Source organism: Ambystoma mexicanum, chromosome 4p, assembly GCF_040938575.1.
Source record: "Ambystoma mexicanum isolate Mex_15411 chromosome 4p, UKY_AmexF1_1, whole genome shotgun sequence".
NCBI lineage: Eukaryota > Metazoa > Chordata > Amphibia > Caudata > Ambystomatidae > Ambystoma > Ambystoma mexicanum.
The window spans coordinates 1,094,190,091-1,094,216,040 of NC_090927.1; the positions used below are offsets into that span (position 1 = coordinate 1,094,190,091).

The 25,950-nt window shown below is 44.7% G+C and overlaps 1 protein-coding gene across 1 annotated transcript in view; it reads left to right on the forward strand.

Moving 5' to 3' along the window:
- MOXD1 (monooxygenase DBH like 1) overlaps positions 1 to 25,950 on the forward strand; it is a 713,108-nt gene that overhangs the window by 617,128 nt on the left and 70,030 nt on the right. The window contains exon 11 of the mRNA XM_069606682.1: positions 17,287 to 17,455. Within this exon, the coding sequence (XP_069462783.1) occupies positions 17,287 to 17,455 (169 nt within the window). The remainder of the gene's footprint in view (positions 1 to 17,286; positions 17,456 to 25,950) is intronic.

A 25,950-nucleotide genomic window follows, 5' to 3' on the forward strand; every position in this document is an offset into this window, starting at 1 on the left:
ACTATGTGAGTCATAAACATGTTTTTCATGTCTACCAGCAATAAATCTATGTGTCTGCATAACTTAATGCAGAGATGCCTACGTGCCTCATGTCTAACAAATATATGTCATTGGGCCTCATTAGGACCCTGGCGGAGAGGGTGTTACGCCAGCGTAGTGCATGGCGTACCTCTCCGCCATACTACGAGTTCCCGTAGCGCCATGGAGGTTTTCTCCGCCTGGTTTTACCAGCCGGAGAAAACCATGGCGCTACGGGACCTCGTTGTTAATTACGCCACCGTATTTTACGGTGGCGTAATTAACTCCTTCCCCACTCCCATTATACCCTATGGGGCAAGAATGGGAATGGGGAAGGGCAGAATGGGGATTGGGGATTTACCGCTCCGCCGAGGTCGGAATGGGGCGGTAAATCCGCCAACCCCCATGGCGCTATCGGCGGCTTTCCGCCATGCTTCGCGGTGCATTTAGCACCGCGAAGTCCGCCCGGGTCGTAATGAGGCCCATTGTGTCAGTTGTGAGGTCATCAGCTTTCTTCGAGGTTGCAGTCAGTCAGCTGTATCTCTTCAACACTGTCACCAGGATTGCGTCTGAACGGTTGTCTGAGTGAGTAGCGTTTCTCACACCTGCGATACATCGATGATGGGGAGAAAGGGCCCAGGAACGATATACACCTCTTCGTCTCTGTCCCTGAGGCGTGAGCAGAATAATTGCAACGAGGGCCACGTTTAGGACTCCCTCTTTAAGAGTAACGTACAGAGAGCGGAATCGAAGAGGGGAATACTGACAGCCAATGATATAATCTGTGACCACAAAAGTGATGGGTGGAAGGTTTTGAATGAATCTGTACCACTGGCATTGCTCTGGGCAACCTTCCACACCACCGTTTTTTATCCCGTCTGCGCCATTGCAAAAGGGGTCCAGCCATATGCAAATCAGTCAGGTACTGCCACCAATGGTAGCAGCCCAGCCTTAACTGCTAGGCCAGGTCCCCTCTGCAAAGAAACACAAGCAACTCCAGACATGTTTCGGCCTTGTTGGGCCTCCTCAGTGAGGTGCAGCTTGGTTCCCTATGGCGTAGCGAGCAAGGGACCCACGTCTGGGCATACCTTCTCTCACATAGTGAGACAACTGTGACCACAAAAGTGATGGGTGGAAGGTTTAGAATGAATCTGTACCACTGGCATTGCTCTTGGCAACCTTCCACACCACCGTTATTTAGCCCGTCTGCGCCATTGCAAAAGGGGTCCAGCCATATGCAAATCAGTCAGGTACTGCCACCAATGGTAGCAGCCCAGCCCGAACTGCTAGGCCAGGTCCCCTCTGCACAGAAACACAAGCAACCCCAGACATGTTTCGGCCTTGTTAGGCCTCCTCAGTGAGGTGCAGCTTGGTTCCCTATGGCGCAGCAAGCAAGGGACCCACGTCTGGGCATACCCTCTCTCAAATAGTGAGACAACTGTGACCACAAAAGTGATGGGTGGAAGAGGGTATGCCCAGACGTGGGTCCCTTGCTCGCTTCGCCATACATTTGCCTAGATCCTAAGAGAAAGATGTGAAATAGAGAGGGCTGAGAACATTTGCACTTACATGTAATTTGTTTCCCTCAATGCAATTAAAGTCATTTGCAAGATGAAGTGTAAACGAAAAGTGTTAAAATAGGCAAAATCGCATTAACAGATAGTGTAAATCAGTTGCAGCCAGCATGTACAATGGACTCTTTTGGAGCCAGTTTGTTTTGACCAGCTGTAAAAACAGGCGAATTCCGTACGAATCCATTGTTTTTTTCGCCAGCATGAAAATGTCATGCTAGTGTAAAATCAGGGAGTTTTGTAGGTTGCGTTGATTTGAATACCTTTTATTGGACTATCTGAAAAATCTATCCGGAGATGGAACAAAACATCAGCTTACGAACTCCTGCAGACTTCTTCAGAGTTTGTAAGTGAAAGGATTTGTAAAGGAAAGCCACTTGCTTCTCGTACGTCCAGGAGTGTGTATGGCCTTTTAGATAAGAAAGCAATTGCAGGCCCACATTCCATTCATTCAGTTGCTCCAGCTAATGAAATTGTCCTTCTTTTTTGCGCTTTGAGAATGACCTGTGCTGAGGCTTTCCTTTACAAATCATGTCACTCTCTTTGCTAATGCTATGTTTCATCTCTGCACAGATTTTTCAGTTTGTCCAATAAAAGGTATCAAAATCTGCAACTTGTGTGACTTTAAAACTCCACTAACACAGCGTCTAACTTTTCTTTGCAGTTTGTGTGGAAAAGGCGTGCAGAAACTCTTATCCCATTCCGTGCCCAGATTCCACTTGCCATACTTTAGAAAATGCCCCAGGGGTTAAAGAATGCGATAAACCTGTTGGGACCCTTTCCCCAACAGGTTTTAAAACCTTTCTTTTACGCTTAGAAGGAATAAAAAAAAGGAAGGTTCTAGCTCTGGGTGAATGACTGCAGCCATGCAGCGAGCCTATTTCATGAGTGTCCTCTGCCTACATTGAGGACCTGTGCATGCAGACTCTTGGCCTAGTAGCTTGTTTCCGCAGTCCCGGCACGCCAGCAACACCTTTCGCAAAATATGTTGCTTAGTGGAGTTTTGCAGGAGATCTATTAGCCGGTCAGATAGCACAGTGAGTAGAGCGCTCTCTTGGACTTTCTGACTCAGTTTCGAATCCCGGCAGGGCCAAACTCAGCCTTTCATGCTTCCGAGGCCAATAAACAAGCACCACATACTGTAGGTTTATCACATAATCAGCGCCCAGATACCTGAGGGTTCGCAGTGCTATCTGAATGCAAATTATATGTTATTATTTTGCTGTTTTATGACACCAAATATTCTCCAGGTTACATTAATGTAAATGACCCCCCAGTATTGCGCAACGCCCCTGGCACCACGTTCTCCGAATGCAATATCAACAAGTGTTGAATCATTTAAAGCAAACGCTCCATATTTAGGGGGCCACATACTGGATGATATTCCTACACACGTCACTATATGTCTAGATGTGGAATTGCCATTTCTCGGGATGATAAATGTAGTAACGCTTATTCAGCACATCTGTTAAGCTGACTCAGTCCTATATTCTTTCAAGGCTCATACATTTAAAATAACTAAAATGGTTATTGATTGGGATTAATGAGCTCAAGAGCACCACATGCCTCAGGGCATATGCTGTGCCCTTTAAATGGGCACAATAATATTACAAATATAATGAAATGAAAGAGGCGTGCCATATTATTTATAATTAATTTATTTTATTTATTTATTTATTTGCATTTGTTAAGCGCACTTGCAGCCATAAGGCATCGAGGCGCTGTTACAGAATGTGAGAGGACTTGTGATTAGCAAAGCGGGTGACCATAGGTCTCATAGTTACACATAGATATAGTGTTATGCAGGTACAGGAATAATGCATAAGGAGAATCACATTGGGAGGCCTTTTAGGCAAAGAGCCTAGTTTTGATAGCCTTACGAAAGGCTAGGTGTGACTCAATCAGTCTGAGATGAGGTGGAAGTGCGTTCCAGTGTGTGGCTGCTTGGGTGGGGAAGCTGGAACCACCAGCGTGCACCTTCCGCATTTCCCTTTATAATTATACATATTTGTTTGTTGGCCTTTATTTTTTGCCATATAAAAAGATAATTGACAACCAGTATTTTTCTGTATTCTAATATAAAAATGCATTTACTAAAGCATGCATTCAGCTATATAGGAAAGAAATGCTATCTCAATTGTTTCCATAACATTAAACAGTTGCTCCGACTGCCTTATGATATATGACGTCAGCAATTTAAAGCACTTTAATGCTATTTTGAAATAACTTTTACACTCTGAATGCTGCCAATCTGCAATGCGATTCATCTGGCGATGTACGAGTGACATCATAGAGAACTAGACAAAAAGACCTATTTTTCCTTTTTTTCTATTTTTCTGAATACATACAGACAGAAAGCAGATTCATTTCAAGTTTGACAGATACTACCCCACTTATTGCCCCTCCCCCAATCTATGGGCCTCAGTAGGACCCTGCCAGTCCAGTAAAAAAATTGCTGCTGGTACTTATGGTTGGCGGACTGGCAGAGTACAAGTATGCCGGTGGGGTAACCGGAGCTGGAGGTAACTCAGGGCCCCACTGACATAAAACAGCCGGTATTTGTGGCAGCGGTATTGCTGGTGCCGAAAATACCAGCAAATCCCTCCTACTATGCGACTCTATGGAATGGGGATTTACCAGTGGTTACACCACCTGTAGTATCCTGGTTTATGAGGTGGTGGAAAGGGTATGTGCGTTTGCTGGTATCCTGGCATTTCTGCCAGGCTACTGGCTATCTTGGAATGAGGCCCTATGAGTGTCATTACCGATACTATTAATTCATGCCTGATTTTTGGGTGGAGGTAATTACCTCCAAACAACAGCATAACAGAATGCGATTTTCTACTGCCTGTTATTTTTTAATTTAATTTTTAATTTTGTTTTATAACGCACTTAATACTTGAGTTCAGTTTTAAGCAGGGATCCAGGATTCAAACCTCTGTTTCACTGCGTAGTCTTGCTTCCAAGACCAGCACGTTTCCCCTGTGCTATCCTCCAATAGTCATATGGCATTTCCCGTGGAGTGATATCAATTCTGAAATGGGCAATAACCAAAGGGTTTTCATGACCCTGAATCATGGACCCTTCAAGTTACTGTATGCTTACTGCATGCGCTAACAGAATTCTGTTTGACAGTATTTCCAGACCCTCTATATCGCTTCATTTCAGAACTTTGTCTAGAAGCTGTACACATGCAGGCATTGCTATGAAAGACGATGAATGCCCCCAGCTGGGAAGAGGCAGGCCCAGCATGAACCATCAGCATTCACTGCTAATCCATGCAACTAAATCCAGTTCTCTGTTGGGCCCATGCTTGAAGCAAAACATCCAATCCGCCATTCCACTCTCTATTAAAATAACTCCCTCTGACTACTGTGTCTAATTGACAACATATAATAGGCATGGGCAGCCCCTCTTCCCAAGACAGGGAAGTTTACACAATCCAGATACTTGAATAAAGCAGCTTGTTCCCTAAAGAAGAACGTAGGTACCCCCGACAGTTCAGTCTATCTTGGCAAATCCGCCTTCCTGAACGTGTATTTCAAAATTAGGAGTAGGAGAGACTAGCATATGAAACACAAACCTAAACCCAAGATTTGCAAGGAAAAGACATGCTACCTTTGACTTTGTGTTGCTGCTCTGTCTAAGGACTCACTGCTTGTATGCACCCTAGATGGGTCCACTACCATGTTCCATGTTTTATTCATTGACAAAATGGAATACAGATACAAATCTAGGTCTGCCTTTTTCTCTCTGTAACATCTGTTGTGAGGAGGAGGAGGAGGGAGGACCAGAACACTTGCGCACTAAGCAAATGTGGCATAACCAAATCAAATGTGGCATAGCCAGATTTATTCTGGGGTTACTCTCCAGCTTTTCCTTTCAAGGGCTGGCAACCTTTGGGCCAAGACTCCCATCAGGCTCTCTTGCCCATCCTTCCATCAAAGCCTATTCAGCAGTGCTAATGCAGGCTCTATCTCTCTAGCTTATTCCCTTCTCCTCGCTCTGCTACGTAGCTAGCACTGTGGACCCCCATCCTAACACCCTAAAGCTCACGAGGCTTCTGACTAGTTTTATTGTTGGGTTTGGTCCGTGAGTGCCTCGGTGAGTGTTCTAGTTGGCGGGTCAACTTACCTGTTAGTGTGGGTATTCGTGATAGGTGTATTCCCAATGGTTCCAAGTTTACCTCATGTCCCTTAGTTACACTTAACGATCTGTGCTGTGTTTGTTTTTATAATTGAACTCCGCCTTGACCAGGGACCTGCCATCCGATGTCTCAACAAGCCTGTCTGCCATTTTGGAACCAGCCAGCAGTGTCATGGGGGCTGAGTGCTCCAGCACCTTCTCTGCTGTTAATGCTGCAAGTGTGTTTGCTCACTTACGAACATCCTGCACACGTGGAATGCACATGCGTCATCTTCCGGTATCACCCTTTTGCTGTGTGTACTCTTCAGGCTCTACTCCACATTCACACTAAGGCATGCACACCAGACGTACACTTGTCACAGAATCCTGCTCTCTGCATAGAGAAACAGATGTCACAGCCATTTGATCCTCACCTCCATCGTCTGAGGCTGTCCTGTTGAGTATATTTGGCTCATGGTAACAAACACTTTAATGTTTCAGTGAGTGCTATGAAAAATGTAATGAACATCAAGCCCTGTGTGCATTCTTTACTTAGTGATTCATGGATACAATCATGTAATCACAGGCATACTTGTCATATATAAAGATCTGTGGTCAATCATATGTCCCAGAAATGTTCTTTCAGTTTATGCAAAGCAACTCGGAACCCTCATTGATGCTATTTGTCCCATTCTGTTTTCTCATTGGGTTTTTTCAAAAGACTATATTGTAGTGTACCAGACTGTCCATCCTGGAATGGTAACCTTCTATCACAAAATAATTTAAATGTTTTTCATTGTTTTGATAATGTGCTTTCCTCAGTAAGAAAAGCATAGAGTTCTTGTTTCTACTACCATTTATACTCAAAATGATCATTAGAAATAAACATTTGAAGATTCTGAAAAGGGCCATTTAACATGTCACTGCAATTAAACAGTGTTCAGTTTTTGCTGTGAATACACACTATCTGTATAGCAAAATATACCCCCTTTTTTGAAAAGCGCATGTGCAGATTAAAATCAATGCCATGTTTCTTCTGTGAGTTCTAAGGCAATGTTTAATTTTGTGTTCTGGCCACAGATTGGGTGATAGTGCTGTTGAGACCACACACATGATAGAGCATGAACAAACGCAAATAACTAACTCAAAATGAAAATAAAAGGCACAGTTGTAGACCTGTAGCTTGGTCTTCTGGTCCCTTCCAAGGTCTGTCAGAACTCCAGCACCCCCTGCAAGGCCTCCATGCATCCACCTCACCCCCCACGCCCCCCTATGGATAATGCCCCCTCAGTGTGATGGTAACATTCCTGCAGGACACACATCATGACAGTGTATTTTTCCGGATGCCAGCCTGTTCCCGACTTCGAGGGACCCCATTGTGCCTGCTCCTATTCTCAATGGACTTTAACCATAAAAACATTTGTGTGTTTTCTCTCTGGTCGTGCTGCTGTCAGCAATGGCTGCGGTGGTTCTAGAAAACATACGCCTCACAGCGCATCCCTCACCCACAGATGAAGAGAGACAGAGAAGGAGAGAGACAAAGAGACAGACAGAGTGAAAGGGATCTCAGAGACAGATAGACACATAGAGAGAGCGCTAAATCAGCATATGATATACCGAGTACAGCCAGTGGTTCATATTTTATTTAAAGTACAAAGCAGTACAATGTAATGCATTTTCAGCTGTGGGCATTTGGATCAAGAGCCCTGAAGGCAATCCACTAGAGGACACACAGAATGCATTTATGGCGCTGCTGTTGGCAGATGCAGTTAAGCATTATAGGAAAACGATCACCATCACTTCTTCACAACAGCTGGAAAATAGATAGGATTCATTTTTGTCAACACAATTGGAACGATAAGACACAGGTTCTGGTGAACACGTACCATGGCTCAGTGCAGATAAACGTTGTATCCTGAGACCGGAAGTGAAACCCCACAAATAAAAACTGTGGTTCGTTTTGTCAACACAGCCCGCAGTCTACTGGTACAGTGTAAGTCTACCAACCCTTCTCTGGATTTTGTTCTGGTAGGCATGTTGACAAAAAAGCATGCAAACATATTTCTTCCTATTCTTTTTTTCTTGAGCAAGCAATACATTCGGGAAGGGATTGGACCCTTGCATTACGCAGCAGGTTATCCTATGAAGCACGCCCACTAGTAAGAAAATCCTTGTTGGAAACTGTAGTAACATCCAACGATTCACCTATCATCAGTGCTTTAAGTGGGGTAAGAAATTGAGGAGGGACCCTCATTTGGGGGCGTGGCTTGCCTGAAGGGTGTGGCCTAAAACCTGAAAGGCGTGGCCTAAAGAAGAGCATGTAAAAATGCACAGGGTGGTCTCGCCTACATAACTAAGTGCATATTACAGCACTGTGTGCTTGGTACAATCAAAATGTGTGATCCTAAAGAGGAGCATGTAAAAATGCACAGGGTGGTCTCGCCTACATAACTAAGTGCATATTACACCACTGTGTGCTTGGTACAATCAAAATGTGTGATCCTAAAGAGGAGCATGTAAAAATGCACAGGGTGGTCTCGCCTACATTACTAAGTGCATATTGGAACACTGTGTGCTTGGTACAATCAAAATGTGTGATCCTAAAGAGGAGCATGTAAAAATGCACAGGGTGGTCTCGCCTACATTACTAAGTGCATATTGGAACACTGTGTGCTTGGTACAATCAAAATGTGTGATCCTAAAGAGGAGCATGTAAAAATGCACAGGGTGGTCTCGCCTACATAACTAAGTGCATATTACAGCACTGTGTGCTTGGTACAATCAAAATGTGTGATCCTAAAGAGGAGCATGTAAAAATGCACAGGGTGGTCTCGCCTACATAACTAAGTGCATATTACACCACTGTGTGCTTGGTACAATCAAAATGTGTGATCCTAAAGAGGAGCATGTAAAAATGCACAGGGTGGTCTCGCCTACATAACTAAGTGCATATTACACCACTGTGTGCTTGGTACAATCAAAATGTGTGATCCTAAAGAGGAGCATGTAAAAATGTACAGGGTGGTCTCGCCTACATTACTAAGTGCATATTGGAACACTGTGTGCTTGGTACAATCAAAATGTGTGATCCTAAAGAGGAGCATGTAAAAATGCACAGGGTGGTCTCGCCTACATTACTAAGTGCATATTGGAACACTGTGTGCTTGGTACAATCAAAATGTGTGATCCTAAAGAGGAGCATGTAAAAATGCACAGGGTGGTCTCGCCTACATAACTAAGTGCATATTACAGCACTGTGTGCTTGGTACAATCAAAATGTGTGATCCTAAAGAGGAGCATGTAAAAATGCACAGGGTGGTCTCGCCTACATTACTAAGTGCATATTGGAACACTGTGTGCTAATCATTTAATTGCACTGTGTCTTATCTGCAGCACTTACACTCCTGGTGTAGTCAATAGTGATTTAGAGTGCGATATAATGCTACAGTATACAACAGTGTAGCCCCACTGCGTACTATAGTGCCTCCTTTATGTGAGATTATTATTCTTCTTTTTTTATTAAATGTGTTATAGTTCACAGGGAACTTTTCACAAGTAAAATCAACAGCACAGTACACAAAAAAATATCCCAAAGAAAAACAAGACTTATTAAAACATATTCGAAAAAAGGCTTTAACAAGTTCAAGTCTGATTAAAAAAAGCATTTCAGAAAAACGTTATAAGGTCGACATCACGTCACATAAGCACATTTCAATTTGACCTCACATTACATTACAAACCTAATAAAAGGTAATAAAAACCTAATAAAACTTGCTCAAGCTATCAGTTCATTAAAATAGTTGCTACCAGGTGATAAACATCCTCTTGGGAGACCTCTGATTTCATTTCAGAGTCGTGATCCCAGACAAGGTTTCTAAAAAATTATTAAAACGTCTTTTATACAGCGTATATAGCACCCAATGACCATTTAAAGGATTTATCAATGAAAATGCGTTGCCACACTCAATCTGGGTGTGCCTCCTTGTAGTCCTTAAATAGGTGCGAAAAATGGGTCTGATGTTGCGTAATCAGGTCAGGATAGTCAAGCGTCAAGTGATGTATAGTTTCAAATCTGCCCTTTTACAGAATCTACAGCACCTTAGGTTGCAGGAAATGCTGCCACGGGCACCCAGAATTTCGTTAGTGGGAAACAAAATTCAACCGAAAGCGTAGGCACTGCCCACGCCAATATCGCCCCGGGCATTTCCTCTAGTAGTGCGGCAGTGTGTTGTAGGGTCTGACATTTAACAATACCCCCAAGAATAAGTGATACTTCCTAACAAGGTCAATCGTCTCAATCCAGTCGATCTCCCGTACTCTCTTTTTTACTTTCAGTGGGTTCATTAAAAGGAACTCCAACGAGGAGTCAATGGCATTTAAGATTTTAAGGCACTGTTGGTACACATGTGAAATTATTTTGTGAGTCCCTTTTTGTGGATGCAAACATTTCAAGAACCAGAATGCAAAGTTGAGGAATCATAAAATCCAGTAGTGTCTCATCATTTCATACCTGAAATGGGGCAGGTTGTGTTTTTGATTGCCGTTAAGACCCTTTCCAAAAGAGTATGTTAAATCCCCCAACATGTTAAATCATTGTTTGATGAGGCATTGTTGTTATGCAGTCGAAGAAAATGAAAAGCCTAAGAAGGAAATGTGTTTTTTGATTTGTGAACCAAGCATATATCCTGGAAATCGGCGAGTCAGTGTAGAATGTTTATGAAAAAGGCTTTCTGAGAAGTGGTGAACATTTTGGCTTTGAGAAGCTAATGTCTCCACCATGAGGTTAACGGCTTAAACAATAACACGCTTTTGTCTCCACTCCTGTTGTGCCTGTTACAGTGCACGGCTGAAACGGAATTCTTACTCTCAGGCTTATGCTGTAACAGGCAGAAAAGGAAGTGGAGACAAAAGGGTGTTAATTGTGGGGACGCTGTGTGTTTCCTGAGCTGCGACTAACACAAGTGCTAGCCTGCCACAGCTTTGCGCAAACTAGTTTGAGCTGCTAGACTTCATGACTGTGGGCTCATCTCCGGCGCGGCTGCGGCCGTGGCGCGACAATGACCCACCGTGAAGTGGTGGGAACGGGGCCCTGGCAGGGCCCTGGCTCAGCCCCACTTTTTGGAGACTGCCAGGACTCGGGCCCGGCTGGCTCCGGCCCACTTAAAGCACTGCCTATTATGACCAATTATAAATCTCCCTATAATAGCAAACGTACTGGACTCTTTCGATGAGTCACTGATACAGAATTTCTTGAAAGTACATTTTCATCAGGCACCATATAACTTTGGGTTCCAATCCAGGCATGGAACTGAGAGAGGTTTTCTCTAAATATGGGGTACACTTTTGTGAACAGTGAATAAAGCAAACATTGCAGTCTTGGTTCTCTTGGATCTTTCTTGGTCTTAGATAAAATGTACTATCCTGCCCTTCTGGATACCGTGTGTCCCTTGGAGGAGCCAGGGGAAAAACCCTGAGTTGGCATCATATATGGGAGGGCTCAGTTAGAATTGTTTCTTACTTCTCACCATTGTACGTTTATCTTGTGAGGTTTTACATTGAGTCTGCTGTGTCAGATTATGAAGAATGCCAACCTGATCCACTTTTTCAGTTCTTTTATGATATTCCGGTAAAACTATAGTCTTTGGCGGATTACTATCTGGCACAGCCCGCGGCCAAGGGGATCATGGGGACGACAGTTGCATGGCCCTCTAGTGCTTTTTCATTTATAAACAACATGCCCTCAAGCAAGTGTGCTTTCATATACGAAGACATTCCCAATCCAAAATGGCTGCTGAGAGAAATGGAAAGGTAGTTGAAAAAGGAGCTATTTCTCTAGCGTCCTGTGGTGGCCGAGGATCGATGGAGGAAGAGCAGGTAAAGCAGCAAGGGAAGCAACATTAAAACATGTAAGCTAAGGTTTAAGACTTTTTGGCTCAATAGAGAGTGAGCGGTCAGCTGGAGGAGCAGGAGTGTGTGGCTAACTGCTTGATGGGAACATGGGCTACGGCCCACGTTTCCAGCAAGCTGATAGGATAGCACACTCACACCATTCTCTTATGTGCCATTTTAGATGCACCATCAATTTCCAGCCTGGACTATTATAACTTTCTTTGCAGTGGACCACTTACAACTTCAGATAGTACAAAGCAGTGGACTCAGACTAATATCTGTCTTGAAGAGAAGGGAGCCCGCGTCTCTGTTGCTAGGAACTGCCTCCAGTAGCTGGCAGTTACTAGCAGGGTCAGTTTTAAATGTCGTTTCTGGGTTTAAAGTAGCTATTCAAGATTATTCCACTGTGCCTGCAGGAGAAAAAAGTGCTTTGTGAGGGTACAAAGCACAACATCTTGAAAGAGAGTTCAAGATTTTGGGTTCGTGTTTCCTAACCAAGTTGGTAAAACCTGTACCTAGGCTCCAGCACCCCCTCTATTTGACTTTCTGAATGTTTCCATTAATAAAATAACTGAAATCATGGTTATTCAAAGGCCTCAAGCCAGGGAAGTCTTCAGAGCCAGGGCATCTGTTTAGGGAGACATGTGCTATATAAGCGCTAACATTCGAGTAGCCAGCCAGTTGCGGCATTATAAAGCCAATTGGTGAGCCTGGGGACATTGTGGTTCTGGGCCCAGGGTCTTAGGGTATCAGGTAATATTATCCCCATATATAGGGTCGCCGTAAATAATATCGCCGGGAAAAGGTTGCGGCGATATTGTATGGGTGACCATATATGGGGACAGGGGCAAAAAAAAAGAAAATGTAAAAAAAAAAGAAAAAAAAAGTTTGGAGGTTGCGGGGGTGTAGGTTTGGGGGTTGCGGGAGTGTCCCCCGCATGTTGCATGCTATAATGTCGCCACAAAAAACGGCCATTTTTCGGCAATATTTTTGCATGGCGAGATTTTTGTGGCGACATTATTACATGGAACCGGGTCTTAGAATTATCATTGTGGTTCTGGGCCCAGGGTCTTAGAATTATCATGTGCAGGGCTATGGTTATTGATTTACATTTATTTTCAAGTAGCCTTATAATGAACAAATGCAATACCTTGATTATGTGTATTATCAATAGGTGAATTACAGAGTATTCTCGAGAGATCTGGCTGAGCGTGTCTTTATTGCAATGATGGGCCAGCTTAAAATGAGCTTTTAATAAGCTCGGTTACATATTGTTATATTAATAATTTGTATTGCAGCTTGATAACTTCACTGCACTATAGGCCAGTAGACATATCTGATATGGTGCCGGTGTGGTAGGCGGACAAGATTACCTGCCTGTTTGTATGAGGATTTCGGCCGATTTTTAAGACCTTTCAGATCTTAGCCATCACATTTAGAAGTGTACTTTGAGCTATGGTATGTTGTCCCATTTATTTCACATACACATAATACCCGGAAACTCAAATGCTAAATAACTTTCTCACCACATTGCTCACTTGCTCCTCAGCTCAATTTTTAAGGGGACTACTTAATGAATGATCTCTCGAGAATACTCTGGAATTCACCTATTGACAATACACATAATCAATGAGTTTGCTGTACTTCTCAACACAATAGTTTCATCAAAGAAAGATATACGGCTTCATTACAAGTTTGGCGGTGTGGTAGAATTTGACGATGATGCGGCAGTATCCAAACTCTGCATTACTGCACCGCCCAACTACGAGTTTGGTGCAGAGGGGGAGGATTCACCCCCAGCTATGAGCTAGACGTAAATCTGCCACCTTTCTGACAAAAAAACAGTAAAATTGGCAGCATTACCGATGGCGGTAATTAAGCCGAAATCCCCCTGATGTTCTATGGACTCCAAATAATGGTGAGTAACACCGCCTACCACCACTTGTAATCTGGTGGGAATTCCACCAGAACAAGTGGCAGTAATGGTAATTCCGCTTGGTGGTATCTTGGCAGATTTACCACCAAGATACCACCAAACTCGTGATGAGGCCCTTATCCTGGAATTCCTTTTGCTGATGATTGTTGATGATGCTAGTATGTATACAGATAACTGCACTAGATACTCCCTTAAAGAAGAGGTATTTTTCCGACTGATCTGCATCACCACTCCTCTTACTAATACCTGTTCATAATAGTTTTCTTCCAGTGATGACCACATCAGAGCAAGACATGACCAGTGCTGGAAAGAACAAGGGTCTCCCAGAGCAGGATGTCCACAAGGGAGTGGGGTACAGGCACCTTTTCCCTGAGACTTGTTCACCTGTGAGCTACCGGGTTTGCCGGGAACAATAATGAGGCGATATGCCCCCAGGTGGCAGGCCCACCCTGTAGAGTTAAGGGCCTGAGCGCAGTGAGGGTCCCTTAACGAGGATGGCGGGCTCTTACCTACCGTGTGGGCCCAGCCTCCTAAGGACATATCACCATTAGCACATGTGTAGATCACTACACTGGTGCTAATGTTTTTTTTTTAATGTTTGAATAACTTACCTTTAATGCATGCCTGAGGCAGCTCAGTGCCTTCAGCCAGGACGACCGTCCTCAATGTTGATGACTGGTGTCATCAACATTGAAGAGGGGACTGCCTGGCTGAAGGTACTGTGCGGTGATAAAGGTACGTTTTTCTTTTTTCTGATAAAATAAAATAAAAATCACACCATTAGCACCTGTGTAGTCATCTACTTTTCACGGAGAGAAACTACTGTCCCAACATGGCCGCCATGGAAAAGGAAGGTGGGGCTCCGTTTGGAGCCCCTCTTCAATTTTCATGGTGGCCAGAGCGGGTAGTGTCAGCCCGCGTTCCTAGCCACCTAATTGGCTGGCTCCCCCAGCCCAGGGTGCCAATGGCAGAAATGCTTTTCATGCCTACTGTTGCCTTGCTCCACTTGCTCACCTCCTCATGCTGCCCAGCCTGCCTCTTGCTCCCCCTGTCAAATGCAGAGGGAGACCTCCCAGCTCCTGCTGCTCTGCTGGCTTCCTTAGTTTGACTGCCAGTGACAGCCAGAGAGGGGAGATAGGAAAGGCAATCCAACACATGGACCTTGTGCTGCAGCACTGCTTCACTGTACTAGCTCGACCACCTCCCTTCTATCAGCTGGAATGAGGAGGCAGCTAGGGTTGGAAGACTGCAGCAACAGTGCACATGCCTCTTGAATCTGGCTACCTTTAATTTTGGTGCACAGGATGAGAATGCAGCAGACGTTTAGAGGAGCTAGGCGGGTAGGGGGGATAAGGAAGGAGGTCTAATTCCAACCCTTGGCAACAGGCAAGTAGCAAAGCAGTTGATAACAATAATTGGCCACAGAACAAGCATTTGGCCAGGCTCAACATCCTAAACATTAGAAAAAGTGACCCACACCTCACGCACCACTTAACTAAAACCCTTATCCCCATCCTTATGCCCAGTAAACTGGACTACTGCTACCCCTCATGAGCACCAAAGGCTATTGCTGTAGAGGATAGTGGGGGAAAAAAGAGAGCACTGATATGGACATACCCAGCGCCTGCCTTTCACAGTTAGTGCGTGGCTGTAAAGCTAACAGCCTTTCTTTGCCTCTTTAATGTTGGCTTCTGGGAGCCTCTATAAGCCAAAACTATTGCATTAGAATACAGTGATGAGGGAGATGACATACAGGGAGAGATTGTGGGCGTTGTTTGGTTATGTACCCACCTATTGATTACATAGTAATCACTATGCCCATTCGTGCACACTACCTGCCCTCCCCCACCCAAAACACATCCTCCTGGGATATCTTTGAGCTAGCTCTACCAAGCAGTAACATCAAACCTTGGCCTACCAGTGTTATTTCTAAACAGTCTGCTGGGAGCATATGCCTTAATTCCCACTGTAAATGTGCTACTGCTATGATAAAAAGTCTTAACCATGTTTGTCTTCAGCTACTCGATTTCCTTTTTTTCCGTGCACTGAAGTCCTTTTAAAAAAACAAGTATTGACAACTCCTACAGTTCTCACTTGTTTATAGGTATTAGATCCACATTTGCCAGGTACTGATAGCCTATGCCCATGTAATCACACCATTTTCGAACTGTTGCCATTTCATGGCCAGGAGTACCATTATTATAGTGCCTGTGAACTGTCTATTCAATGTCTGCAGAAAAGACAAAACTGTTGGCTTTGCCAATGCTTATTTACTTTCCAGGTTTGATTCTGATTTCCTGCTGTTCTTTATTCTCTGGCACAGTAGCATCTGAGTCATTGCACATGTTTGCCAAAGGGGAATATACCTGGGTATCTGATGATGATTCCTTACAATGCAGGCGAGCATGGTTGAATTTCAAAACATTTTTTTCTAAGAAGCTCATACTTGGGAATGTCTATGGGAGTCTTTGGTAATGGGGTTTGTTCCGGCCATTTCATTGCAATGACTGCAAAAGGGCGAAAGTAGCTGTGCGGGTCGTGCCAATATTTGGCAGTATGTTAGGTACCTTTACATTTCTTAGCAATCCTTGGAAATAAGGCTAGTGTCTGGCCATTTTATTGAAAACCCTGGTAATGGGGGAATAACTTGGTATTTGTACCTATAGAATTGGTCAATTAGGTATTTGACTGTCATCTCTTGTAATGCATTTGTGCATTTGGTGCCAGCCTTGCACAATGGGGGAGTGCCTGGACTGTGATGGTAATCTCTGGCAATTGAGTGAGAACTTGTGGGCCACATATCAATCCTTGTTAATGGTGTAAATAGGTGGGTATTTGGGGGCCATCACTACCAGGGATTTGATAGCCTGGGTATATGATGCACTTACCCTTGCACTTGCCACCTATTGGCCGTACTTTTACCTATTGTTATTAATTTTTATTCCATGTACTGCACTGTCCCCTCCTCCTTCCCCTTTGCCCCCTCTCCCTTCCCCCTCCCTCTTGCACTTGCACGATCTGAATGACACCTGGCTTAGTAGTATCGTTGCCTGTCTTCCTTCTGCCCCCCCCACCCTTGCCTCGTCGCTCCTTGAAACACTTGTTTATCGGCGCGTTATAAATGCCATATCATATCATATCATATCAGATATCTGGTTAGCACATGGGTATTTATTTAATGAGAATACCTGCCAAAGGATTGGTACCCAGGCATGTGATGAAAACACCAGGGAATGATGTGAATACCTGACATTGCATGACAATGTGTGCCACACAATATTAGTTTGTACCATATGAATGAAATATCTGCCAATTGAGCGCTATGGCAAATGGTTATACTGCTTGGCATTTAATGGCAACACCTAAATGTGATGCAGCGCACGATTATATGATGTGAATACATGGCATGTGCTGTTACCACCTGTGCATGTGATGGAAATAGCTGGTAAGAACAAATTTTACTTGTGTGTGCGTATGTATTTCTTTTGCACAAGGAACCATGGTGCTCACTGTTCCAGGTTGATAGTAGCCACCTCTTCCCATCATTTAAAAAGTATCTTTTGGTATCATTAATATAGCAATCAAACAGATGCCCAGAAAATGCCATTCAGGCAACAGCAAGCAAAAACAATGAGCACATGTAACGTTTTCACAGCTTTTCCTAGTTTCTCTTTCGATTCATGCAGAGATGAAAACGCCCATTTCTTGTTGGCCTTCAAATGTATATTTGTGTGCTCTCCTCCACAGGACATGGCCTTTTATTATCAAGAGCCCAAAACGATATAACAACTTGACGTTCGTGGAGGCAATGAACACCTTCCAATGGTCTAAAAAGAGAGGGATGTCGTTTAATGAGCGGGTTCTTCGGGTACCAGTCAATGTGAGATGTTCGAAGCACGAGAGCGAGGAGTGGTCGGTAGGTATAAACCCCCCTTACATCCCAAAGCGGGTCTAATACGGAAGCAGTGCACGCAAACACCTAACTAACGATATCAAAAGCGGATCGATACCAGACTTGCCCTGATTCACATCCGCGACTTTGTATACTAGCAAATGAAGGGTACCGGTGGGGGCGGATCAGGGACACCAAAAGGCAGAGGGTTAACTGCACTTCATATGAAGGTCCTGCTACATCAGTGCTGTAATACTGGAGGGTAAACATGGGAGTGTCCAGCATTGCAAGAGTGGGGGGTGGGGAGATGGGTTCGCAAAAAAAAGTCCTGCTAGTTTCCCCCCTGAATGCACCTTGGAAAATGAATGCTCAACTGACACACAATCGTTCCTGCCCCCCCCATATGATGACCTGACTCCATACCCTCTCCTTGCAAAATTCGGACATACATTTGTTTGCTCCTGCTCTGCCTCTGTCTCTACCAATTAGTGGGCCTGCAGTGCAGTCAGCAGCCTGGAGTGGGACATAGAGCGTGGCCCTGCTATACCACCACTGTGCATGGAGGGTGCAGAGCAGGAGCATAGGGCCACACAGCTGTCTGTGTCCTGCTCCATGCAACTGTTCTACAGGAAGGCAGGCTGAGCAGGAGCACATGGCAACCCTACTGGCCCGGAGAGGATGCCCAGAAAAAATAATAATGCCACAGTAAGAATGGGCTAGACTGGCTGCCCCACAATGCCAGTGTAGCCAAGTAATAACACATACCATGCTTGGTTAATCATGGATGCCCAGGCAAAATGTCACACCACAGTAAGAAAGGGCTAAACTGGCTGCTCCAAAATGGCAGTCTAGCAAGTATGTTATGTGTTATTACTTGACTAGAGTGGCATTTGGAGCAGCCAGTCTAGTAGACCGTTCTTACTGTGGCATGATGTTCTTTTCTGGGACTCTAGATCACTGGTTGTGGCAGCGTTTCTGTCTTCTCTCCTGCTGGGTTCAAGCTTGGTGAAGTGTTAGCATGCATCTTGCAAATTGGGAAGGGAGCTTCAATAATGGACCATCAGACCCTTGATTAAAGGCTGTGCAGGGGGACTCAGGGGATCCTATAGCACAATGCTGCAAAACCAACTCATCAGGTTGGGTGACAGTGGCTGGGATGTTATATTTAGACATTGCTGTAAATCATATGGCTTTTTTCTCTATTCCTGCTGCAAAGTGTGTTGTAAAATGTGTTGTTTTGACCTGGGGATGGGTAAATGTCCCTCACATCACTCAGTGTGGGAATCTCTCCACCATAGCAAAAATAAATAAACTGCCACCATTAATATATGCAGAAGTGAACGTTATCTTAAAGTGAAATATACACATTTAGTTCAATTGACATTTCCCCTTAGAACAGTTGCCTTCAAATGTCCAGAGGGGGCCCCAGACTCTTTAACAAGGGATTGAGATGACTGTTTTTAATATAAAATATAAGCAGATGTTCTACTGCTTATATTAACTATTTAAATCAGTCACCTTAAACCTGCCCCCTTACTCGCCTTGACATTGTTTGGGCTCCCTATGGAGGCCAACCCCTAGGTAGGGGTGGGCAGAAACAATATTTTTAATCAAGGGGTGGCTTGGTATGAAACAGTTTGAATACCACTGCCCTAGAAGAAAGTGAACAAGACAATGGAGCATTTGCCTTTCAAAGCAATTATTCAACCCCGTAAAATTGAAATACACTATAATGTTACCTGCAATTTTGTGGATGGTGTATAACTAGGGGAAAATGAGAGAAACAATATCATGCTAACTTTATGGGCAGAGCCTCAGTACCGTAAATACTTTGCTACCTCTGCCAATAAAGATTTATTGTGGTCATATATATATATATATATTTATATATTGAAGAAACCAGAGGAGAGGGGGCGGACCGCACTCTCCGTGGACCCAGTGAGGTCCTACAATCCCAAAGGGGAAGAGAACCAAAATATAGAGCTCACACAGTAAAAGTAGGAAGTTATTTTAATAATAAGAAACTGCACAATGTGCAGAACAAAAGGCTGGGGAAACAGCAAGACAAACAGGGGCAGGACGCCTAGTGCACGGCCCACCTACAACGCGTTTCACGCTCAACTGAGCGCTTGATCATATATCCTTTCTTGGTGCACTCGTTTTGTCTGTTTTCTCATGTACATTTATGCCATTCATTTTCACTTGTTATAATTTTCGCTTGGTGTATCACACAACCAATATTGTTACATGTAAATAGTGTTTTTTCCCTGAAGACGGACCACGCTCCGAAATGCATTGGCTAAATAACACCTTGAAATGCTTACTGCTATCTATGATGTAACAAAATAAATGAGTTATTATACTAGTTCCAACTGATCTGTTTGAAGAAAGGCATTAAGACTTTATGTACTATCAGCAAATGTATACTAATTTGAATTTAGAATTTGAATAAGTGAGGATTGAGAGCATATGGTTGTTCCAGCGGTAATCCTGAACCTTTCTTTCTGCAAAGTATAAAAGGTGGCCACCTTTTAAATCCAACAATTTATGATTATATATGCCATAGAAACCAAAATCCAAATATGAGATGTGTGCTTTAATAACACTTGTATGTGGCCTTGTGGGTAAGCGTCTGCACTGGAAACATGATAACCTGGGGTGAGCATGTAAACGAACATTTCTTTAAATGTTGGCCTCAAAAACTCCCTTTGGGGGATGTATCTGCCCTGTGAAAAAAATGAATGCACGCTGTCCACCCACATGTTTCCTTGACTTGTGCCCTGAAATCAACACAGGACCGGAACCATGGAAAATAACCCTGCTTGTCTCCAGAACGGCAACCTCTCTTGCCATACCGTCGGCAAATATTCATGGCTCAATTGCCCTCTCATCATTTCCACTCCTCACACCCATGTTTGGCTTTCAACTATACTCTGTTTTATAAAGATGACTTAAAAAGTATGCACAATATAGTAAAGTACTTACACAAATCTATAAATCCATATAGAAATATGCCAGGCAAAAGGTGTAACGTTCCGGAATTATTCCCCTACCTTGAATGGAAGACTACAAATACCAGAATGCAATTCCGTAGAAGGCAAAAACAAACTGCCATAGCAGAGGTGAGTGACTATTATTGAAAAGGAGTGACTATTATGTTTTACATTACTTGGATGACATAGTAATCTGATGAGTTGTAGGTCTACTTTGCAATCAAGTGCATAGAGGAGTAGTGTTTAAGATCGCCCCTTGGAATTGTAGCTGGGGCACCAGCACTATAAGGATGCCTGGGTCTTATGCAGGAGTTTGAGGGAGAGGTGGAGAGGATGTGAATCAGAAAAGATGAGTTTTCAGGGCAGAGGGGAACTGCCTGAGGTAATGGGCTCTCAGGTAAAGTAAAGTGGTCTTGTGTAGCAGGCGTCTCCCATTGTGGAGGCATTTTGGCACTCAGTCCTGCAAGAAAGGGACAAGGGGTTATTGGGAGCAGAGGGAGAGGTCAAATGTGAAACCTGAAGTGTTGATGCGTACTGACCACAAGAACAGGTGTTGTGTTCTGCAATGCTTCTCAGAGAGCTGTGGGCACTTGCAGACATTGTATTCAGATGGAGGGCTCGCGTGTAGGTATCCCGACCTGGTTTGTTGCTTCAAGGTCTACCGTGAGAGTAAAAAAAGTTTGAGGGTTGCTGGAGGACTATGTGTGACAAGATGGCTGAAGTTTGGATGGCGGTAGGGTGTGCAGGGGAAGGGGAGTCAAGCTTGTGTTTATCTGCAGTAAGTATAAGGAGCTAGTTAATGGTGGGAAGAAGAACGGTGATCTGGTAAGGGAGGGGTGCAAACAATCAAGAAGCCACATTTATGATGGAACAACCAATCACCAGCTATAAAGAAGCAGCCAATTATGGAGAAACATATACAAGGCAACCAGGAGGGAGTCATATATATATATATATGGAACACCAATTCCATTGATAGCCCTAAGTGAAGTCCTAGGGGTGTTGGCAGGCAGCATTTCTGGTTCAGAGAAAGAGTTTTTCTGGATTTGAAGAACATGGCTGCTAAGTATCACCTTTCTTTGTATGTTGGTTGGCAAGCTGAGCGCCATCTTACATATCATTGTAACTTCCTCATGTGCCGTGCCCAGTGGGACCTGCTGGGAGATGGCAGGGGAGGCTGTTCCAATGTCAGGGGCAGATCACAGAGACCCTTCTATCAGCTCTGTGTTTGATTTTGGCTCTTGGAATAGTGAGGAGGTGTCTACCTGTAGACTTCAGAATTCAGCAGGGGAAGCAACCATAGAATGTGTTGTACAGCTTGCTGTTAATATCTTAAGTGAGGCAGCATTTGAAGACAATTCTAGACAGCACTGGGTCTCCGTCAAGGCTTCTTAGGTGTGGTGACAGAGGCAGCCACTTTTTAGCCCAAATAAGAGCTACCCGACAGTGTGTTGAGTATTGCATGCTGGGCTAATGTGCCATCTCTGGGCATTTGTGTACAACCTGCAGGTCCAAGCTCAGCTGTATTGGTAGTTACCAAACCAATGTTGCTAAATCCTGATCGGAGGAAGCAATCTTTAAAATTCAGAACTGAGCTCTAATGTTTACTGGCTAAAAATCAATCAGAGAACTGCAACTGGCCACACCCACGCCTGGGAATGTTAACCTCTCCTGTGTATTCTTGTCCTTTTTGCATACACTTGCATAATAGCCCAGCAGTTAAGGTTCACGGATGACTAGCAGGGTGGGACTGGGCCATACAATTGTCTCGGGCACCAAAGAAAAAGTGGCCCTCAGTTGCAAATGGGTATTTATTCCTTTAGTCACACTGTTTGAATAGTAACTATGGGGGAGTTTTTTGATAAAGTGTAATGAAGCATTATGCTTCAACTTCTTTTATTACTACTCTTCAGCAGTTTCAACAAACCAATAACAAATACTGTAAAAATGTCCCAAAGTGACTTTTCCTTTTCAGAACAACAATCCCCATAGTCTCTGTAGTCCATCTCCATCCTTGCTCAGCTATGACCACATCCTGTCCCTGAGCTCCTCCTCTCTTTTACATGCTCTGGACTGTCACATAACACTCAGCACTATGTTCTGCCAACAGAGCTAAGACTTTAATCACTTCAAACTGGAGCGTTGATCCTCCTCGACTTGAACTGACTACTGTTGCTAGTCTGTCCTTTCAATTGTTCTCCTGCTCTTCCCCTAGGGAATAATACAAAGCAAAATAATCAGGGTGCCGTCCATGTATTGCAATCAACCTGCGAAAATATCAATGTTACTTAATGCAAACAGTCTTTTATAACATCATTATCATCAATACATGAATGGGAGGGAATTTAATGCTCGCCTCCTAGTCTTTAATAGAATTAATACTCCCTGCGCAACTAGCAGGGGTAATCTTCATTCTATGGCCAGACTGGAGGCGAGCATTATGATTGTTCAAAGCTTCCCAATACGGTAGTTGCTATATTTTCTGTTGGCTTAAAATAGAACTCTTTAAAGGTACGATCACTAGCCCAATCTGCTGCTAACATTATTTCTCTCAATGATACCCCTGACGTAAAGGCTTTGGATGCCATTGCGCCTCGCACCGAATGCCTTCCATACTTCCCCAAGTCAATATTCGCTGCTTGCTTAATTTCCTTGACCCATCTAGCAATAGTGGCCGTGGTTACTGCTTGAAAGGGCTTTTTACGGGCTATAAGCAATTGCGTGGTACCAGCTGCCCTATGCTCAGCCGTCCTGAGTTGCACTCTTTGATGCAGTTTGCAACACACCACTTGCTCCTGCTCCGGAAATACGGGTTGCATACTGAAGAGGTTCCTGTCTTAGTCCTTCTGACTATTGAGAAAGTAATACCCTCTGGACCAAAAGATCTCCTATTTATCTCTAGCGCTTTGACGTCTGAAACGCACTTACAAGACACAAGGCATAGTAGCATTGCTAGTTTACCCGACAGCTGCTTATATATTAGATATTTATTCGCCGGCCATTCTTCTTAGAGTCGGAGGACTGCCGTCACGTCTCAAACTGTATTATAACGAGGTTCTGGGGGAACTTTAAATCTGGCTCCCCTAATAAGCCTCACCTCCGCCGAGTGTTCGCCTGCTGGTAAGCCTTCAATCGGCAAATGCCCCGCTGAGATTGCTGATTTCTACACACCTATCGTGCGGAACGCTCTTCCGTCTTCCAATTATTGCACAAGGAAGTTCAGGATCACTACTACAGGGGCTGAAATGGCCCAAGACGCGTCGTAGCTCCTCCTAGTGAAGGGAGCCCAGGATTCTGCGATAAGCTCTGCAGCCTGCGCCGAAATGCTTGGCAGCGCCCAGCGTCTCCTGATATCCTGCACGCGATGAGCGGGAGTGTCCCTCTCGCTCTTAGGGGATGATATGACCCAACTGGGTCCGTGAGCAGTCGCTCTCCTTCTGGTAGAACTCTCGGCAGGTCCCCCGCTAGCTCCATCAGAGTCGGGACCCATACTTGTGACTTCACAGTGGTGCGATTAGCAGCAGTTCTGTTCTCTCCCTCCGACACTTCTCTAGAACTCTCTTCAGCATCATGAAGGGGGGAAACGTGTAGTGTGGACTGCCTGCCCAATCTTGCAGGAAGGCGTCTGTTCCTCGCGCTTCCGGTTCCAGTCTCCAACTGAAATAATTGACTGTTTGTGCATTGAGGCGAGAGGCAAAGAGGTCTATGTGCACTGGGCCCCACTTCTGATTCACCGTCTGAAATACTGCTGGATGTAGTTTCCAATCGCTGGAGTCTGTGAGGTATTGTGAGTTCCAGTCTGCTACTAGGTTCAGTTCTCTGGGCAGGTACTCCACCGTCACTGACGTCTCTGACTGAAGGCAAAAATGCCAGAAATCCTTTGCCAGCTCTGCTAGCATCTTGGACTTCGTGCCGCCTAGGTGATTTATGTAGTGGACCGCTGAAATGTTGTCCATCTTCAGCAATACACATGATTTCATTCTGCCCTTCTTGAAGGCTTTGATCGCGAAAGATCCTGTTAACAGCTCTAGGCAGTTTATGTGGAGGTGAAGCTCCTCTTCGCTCCATTTCCCTCCTGTCTGCAGGTCCCCGCATCGGGCCCCCCAGCCCAGACAACTGGCGTCTGACTCTATTATTAGGTCTTGGCGATCTCTGAAAATGGCTCAACCATTCCAGGGTCCATATTCTTCAACCACCATTCCAGTTCTGTCACTGATTCTTGATCGAAAGGAACAAATTGATGATATCTCAATCCCTGTTGCAGATGCCTGATCTTCAGCCTCGGCAGTGCCTGATAATGTAACGGCCCTGGCAATATGGCATGGATCGAGGCCGCCAGCAGCCCTACGATCCTTGCGAGTACTCTGAGAGACACTACTCGTTTTTGCAGACATCCTCGGATTTCTCTCTTGATGTCTCGCATCTTCCGCACTAGAAGCTCTAATGTGGCTTTCCTGGTGTCCAAAACGAAACCTAGGAAGTCCAACCTCTGTGCTGGGGTGGTATCTGACTTCTCCACATTCACTAGAAATCCTAGCGACAGAAGGAGGTTCTGTACCCACTCCATGTGGTATGTCAGCGTCTCTCAGTCTTCGGCTAACAGTAGCAGGTCGTCTAAGTATATGATCAACCTTATGCCTTTCTCCCGAACTGCTGCTGCAACTGGCTTCATCAGCTTGGTAAATGCCCAGGGAGCTGATGGAAGACCGAAGGGCATTGTCTTGAATTGCCAATACTGCCCTTTCCAATGAAAAGCTAGGAATGCTCTGTACTCTTCTAGAATCGGGACTGTCAGGTAGGCGTCTTTGAGGTCTAGCCTTGTCAGCCAGTCACCCTCTCTGAGGGAGTCTCGGAGCTGGTGTATGCCCTCCATCTTGAAATGGCGGTAGACTACCCAGCTGTTCAGTTCCCTCAGGTTTATCACTGGTTGGACCTTCTCTTTCCTGTGTACTAGGAACATATTGCTCACAAAACTGGATGCTCCCGGGCATCTCTCTATGGTATTTTTCTGAGCGAGCTGCATCAGCTTGTGGTCTAAACAGCTCCTCTCTGCGCGTGCTAGACACTGTTGGTGTGGCCTGCACGCTTGCGTGGGAGGTTCTATAAACGCTAGGTGCAGGCCCCGCATGGTTTACAAAATCCATGCATCGTTGGAAAGCGCGCGTCAGTTTTACCAAAACATACCAGTCCGCCCTCCCACTGGAGGGTACTGACTCATTCTCAACTTGTGTAAATCCTTGTCCTCTGCCGGATCCTCTCCCTCTGCGTCCTCTGGGGAAGCGTCCCCTGGCCTGGAAGAAGGAATCCTGCTTTATGTTCTCCCAGTACTGGGCTCTGGGATTCTGGGGCCTTCTTCCTCCTTGATTCCGACCAGCCGCATGGCCCCTGTGGAGACTGATCCCGGCAAAAACTCTACTGGGGAAGATCTTTCCTTCCCAAAGGTTTCACCGAAGAGGAAGCCCTGGGCTACTTCTCCTGCTTTGTATGAGGCCAGATCGCTAAGCTTGCGATTTATTTTTAGCAATA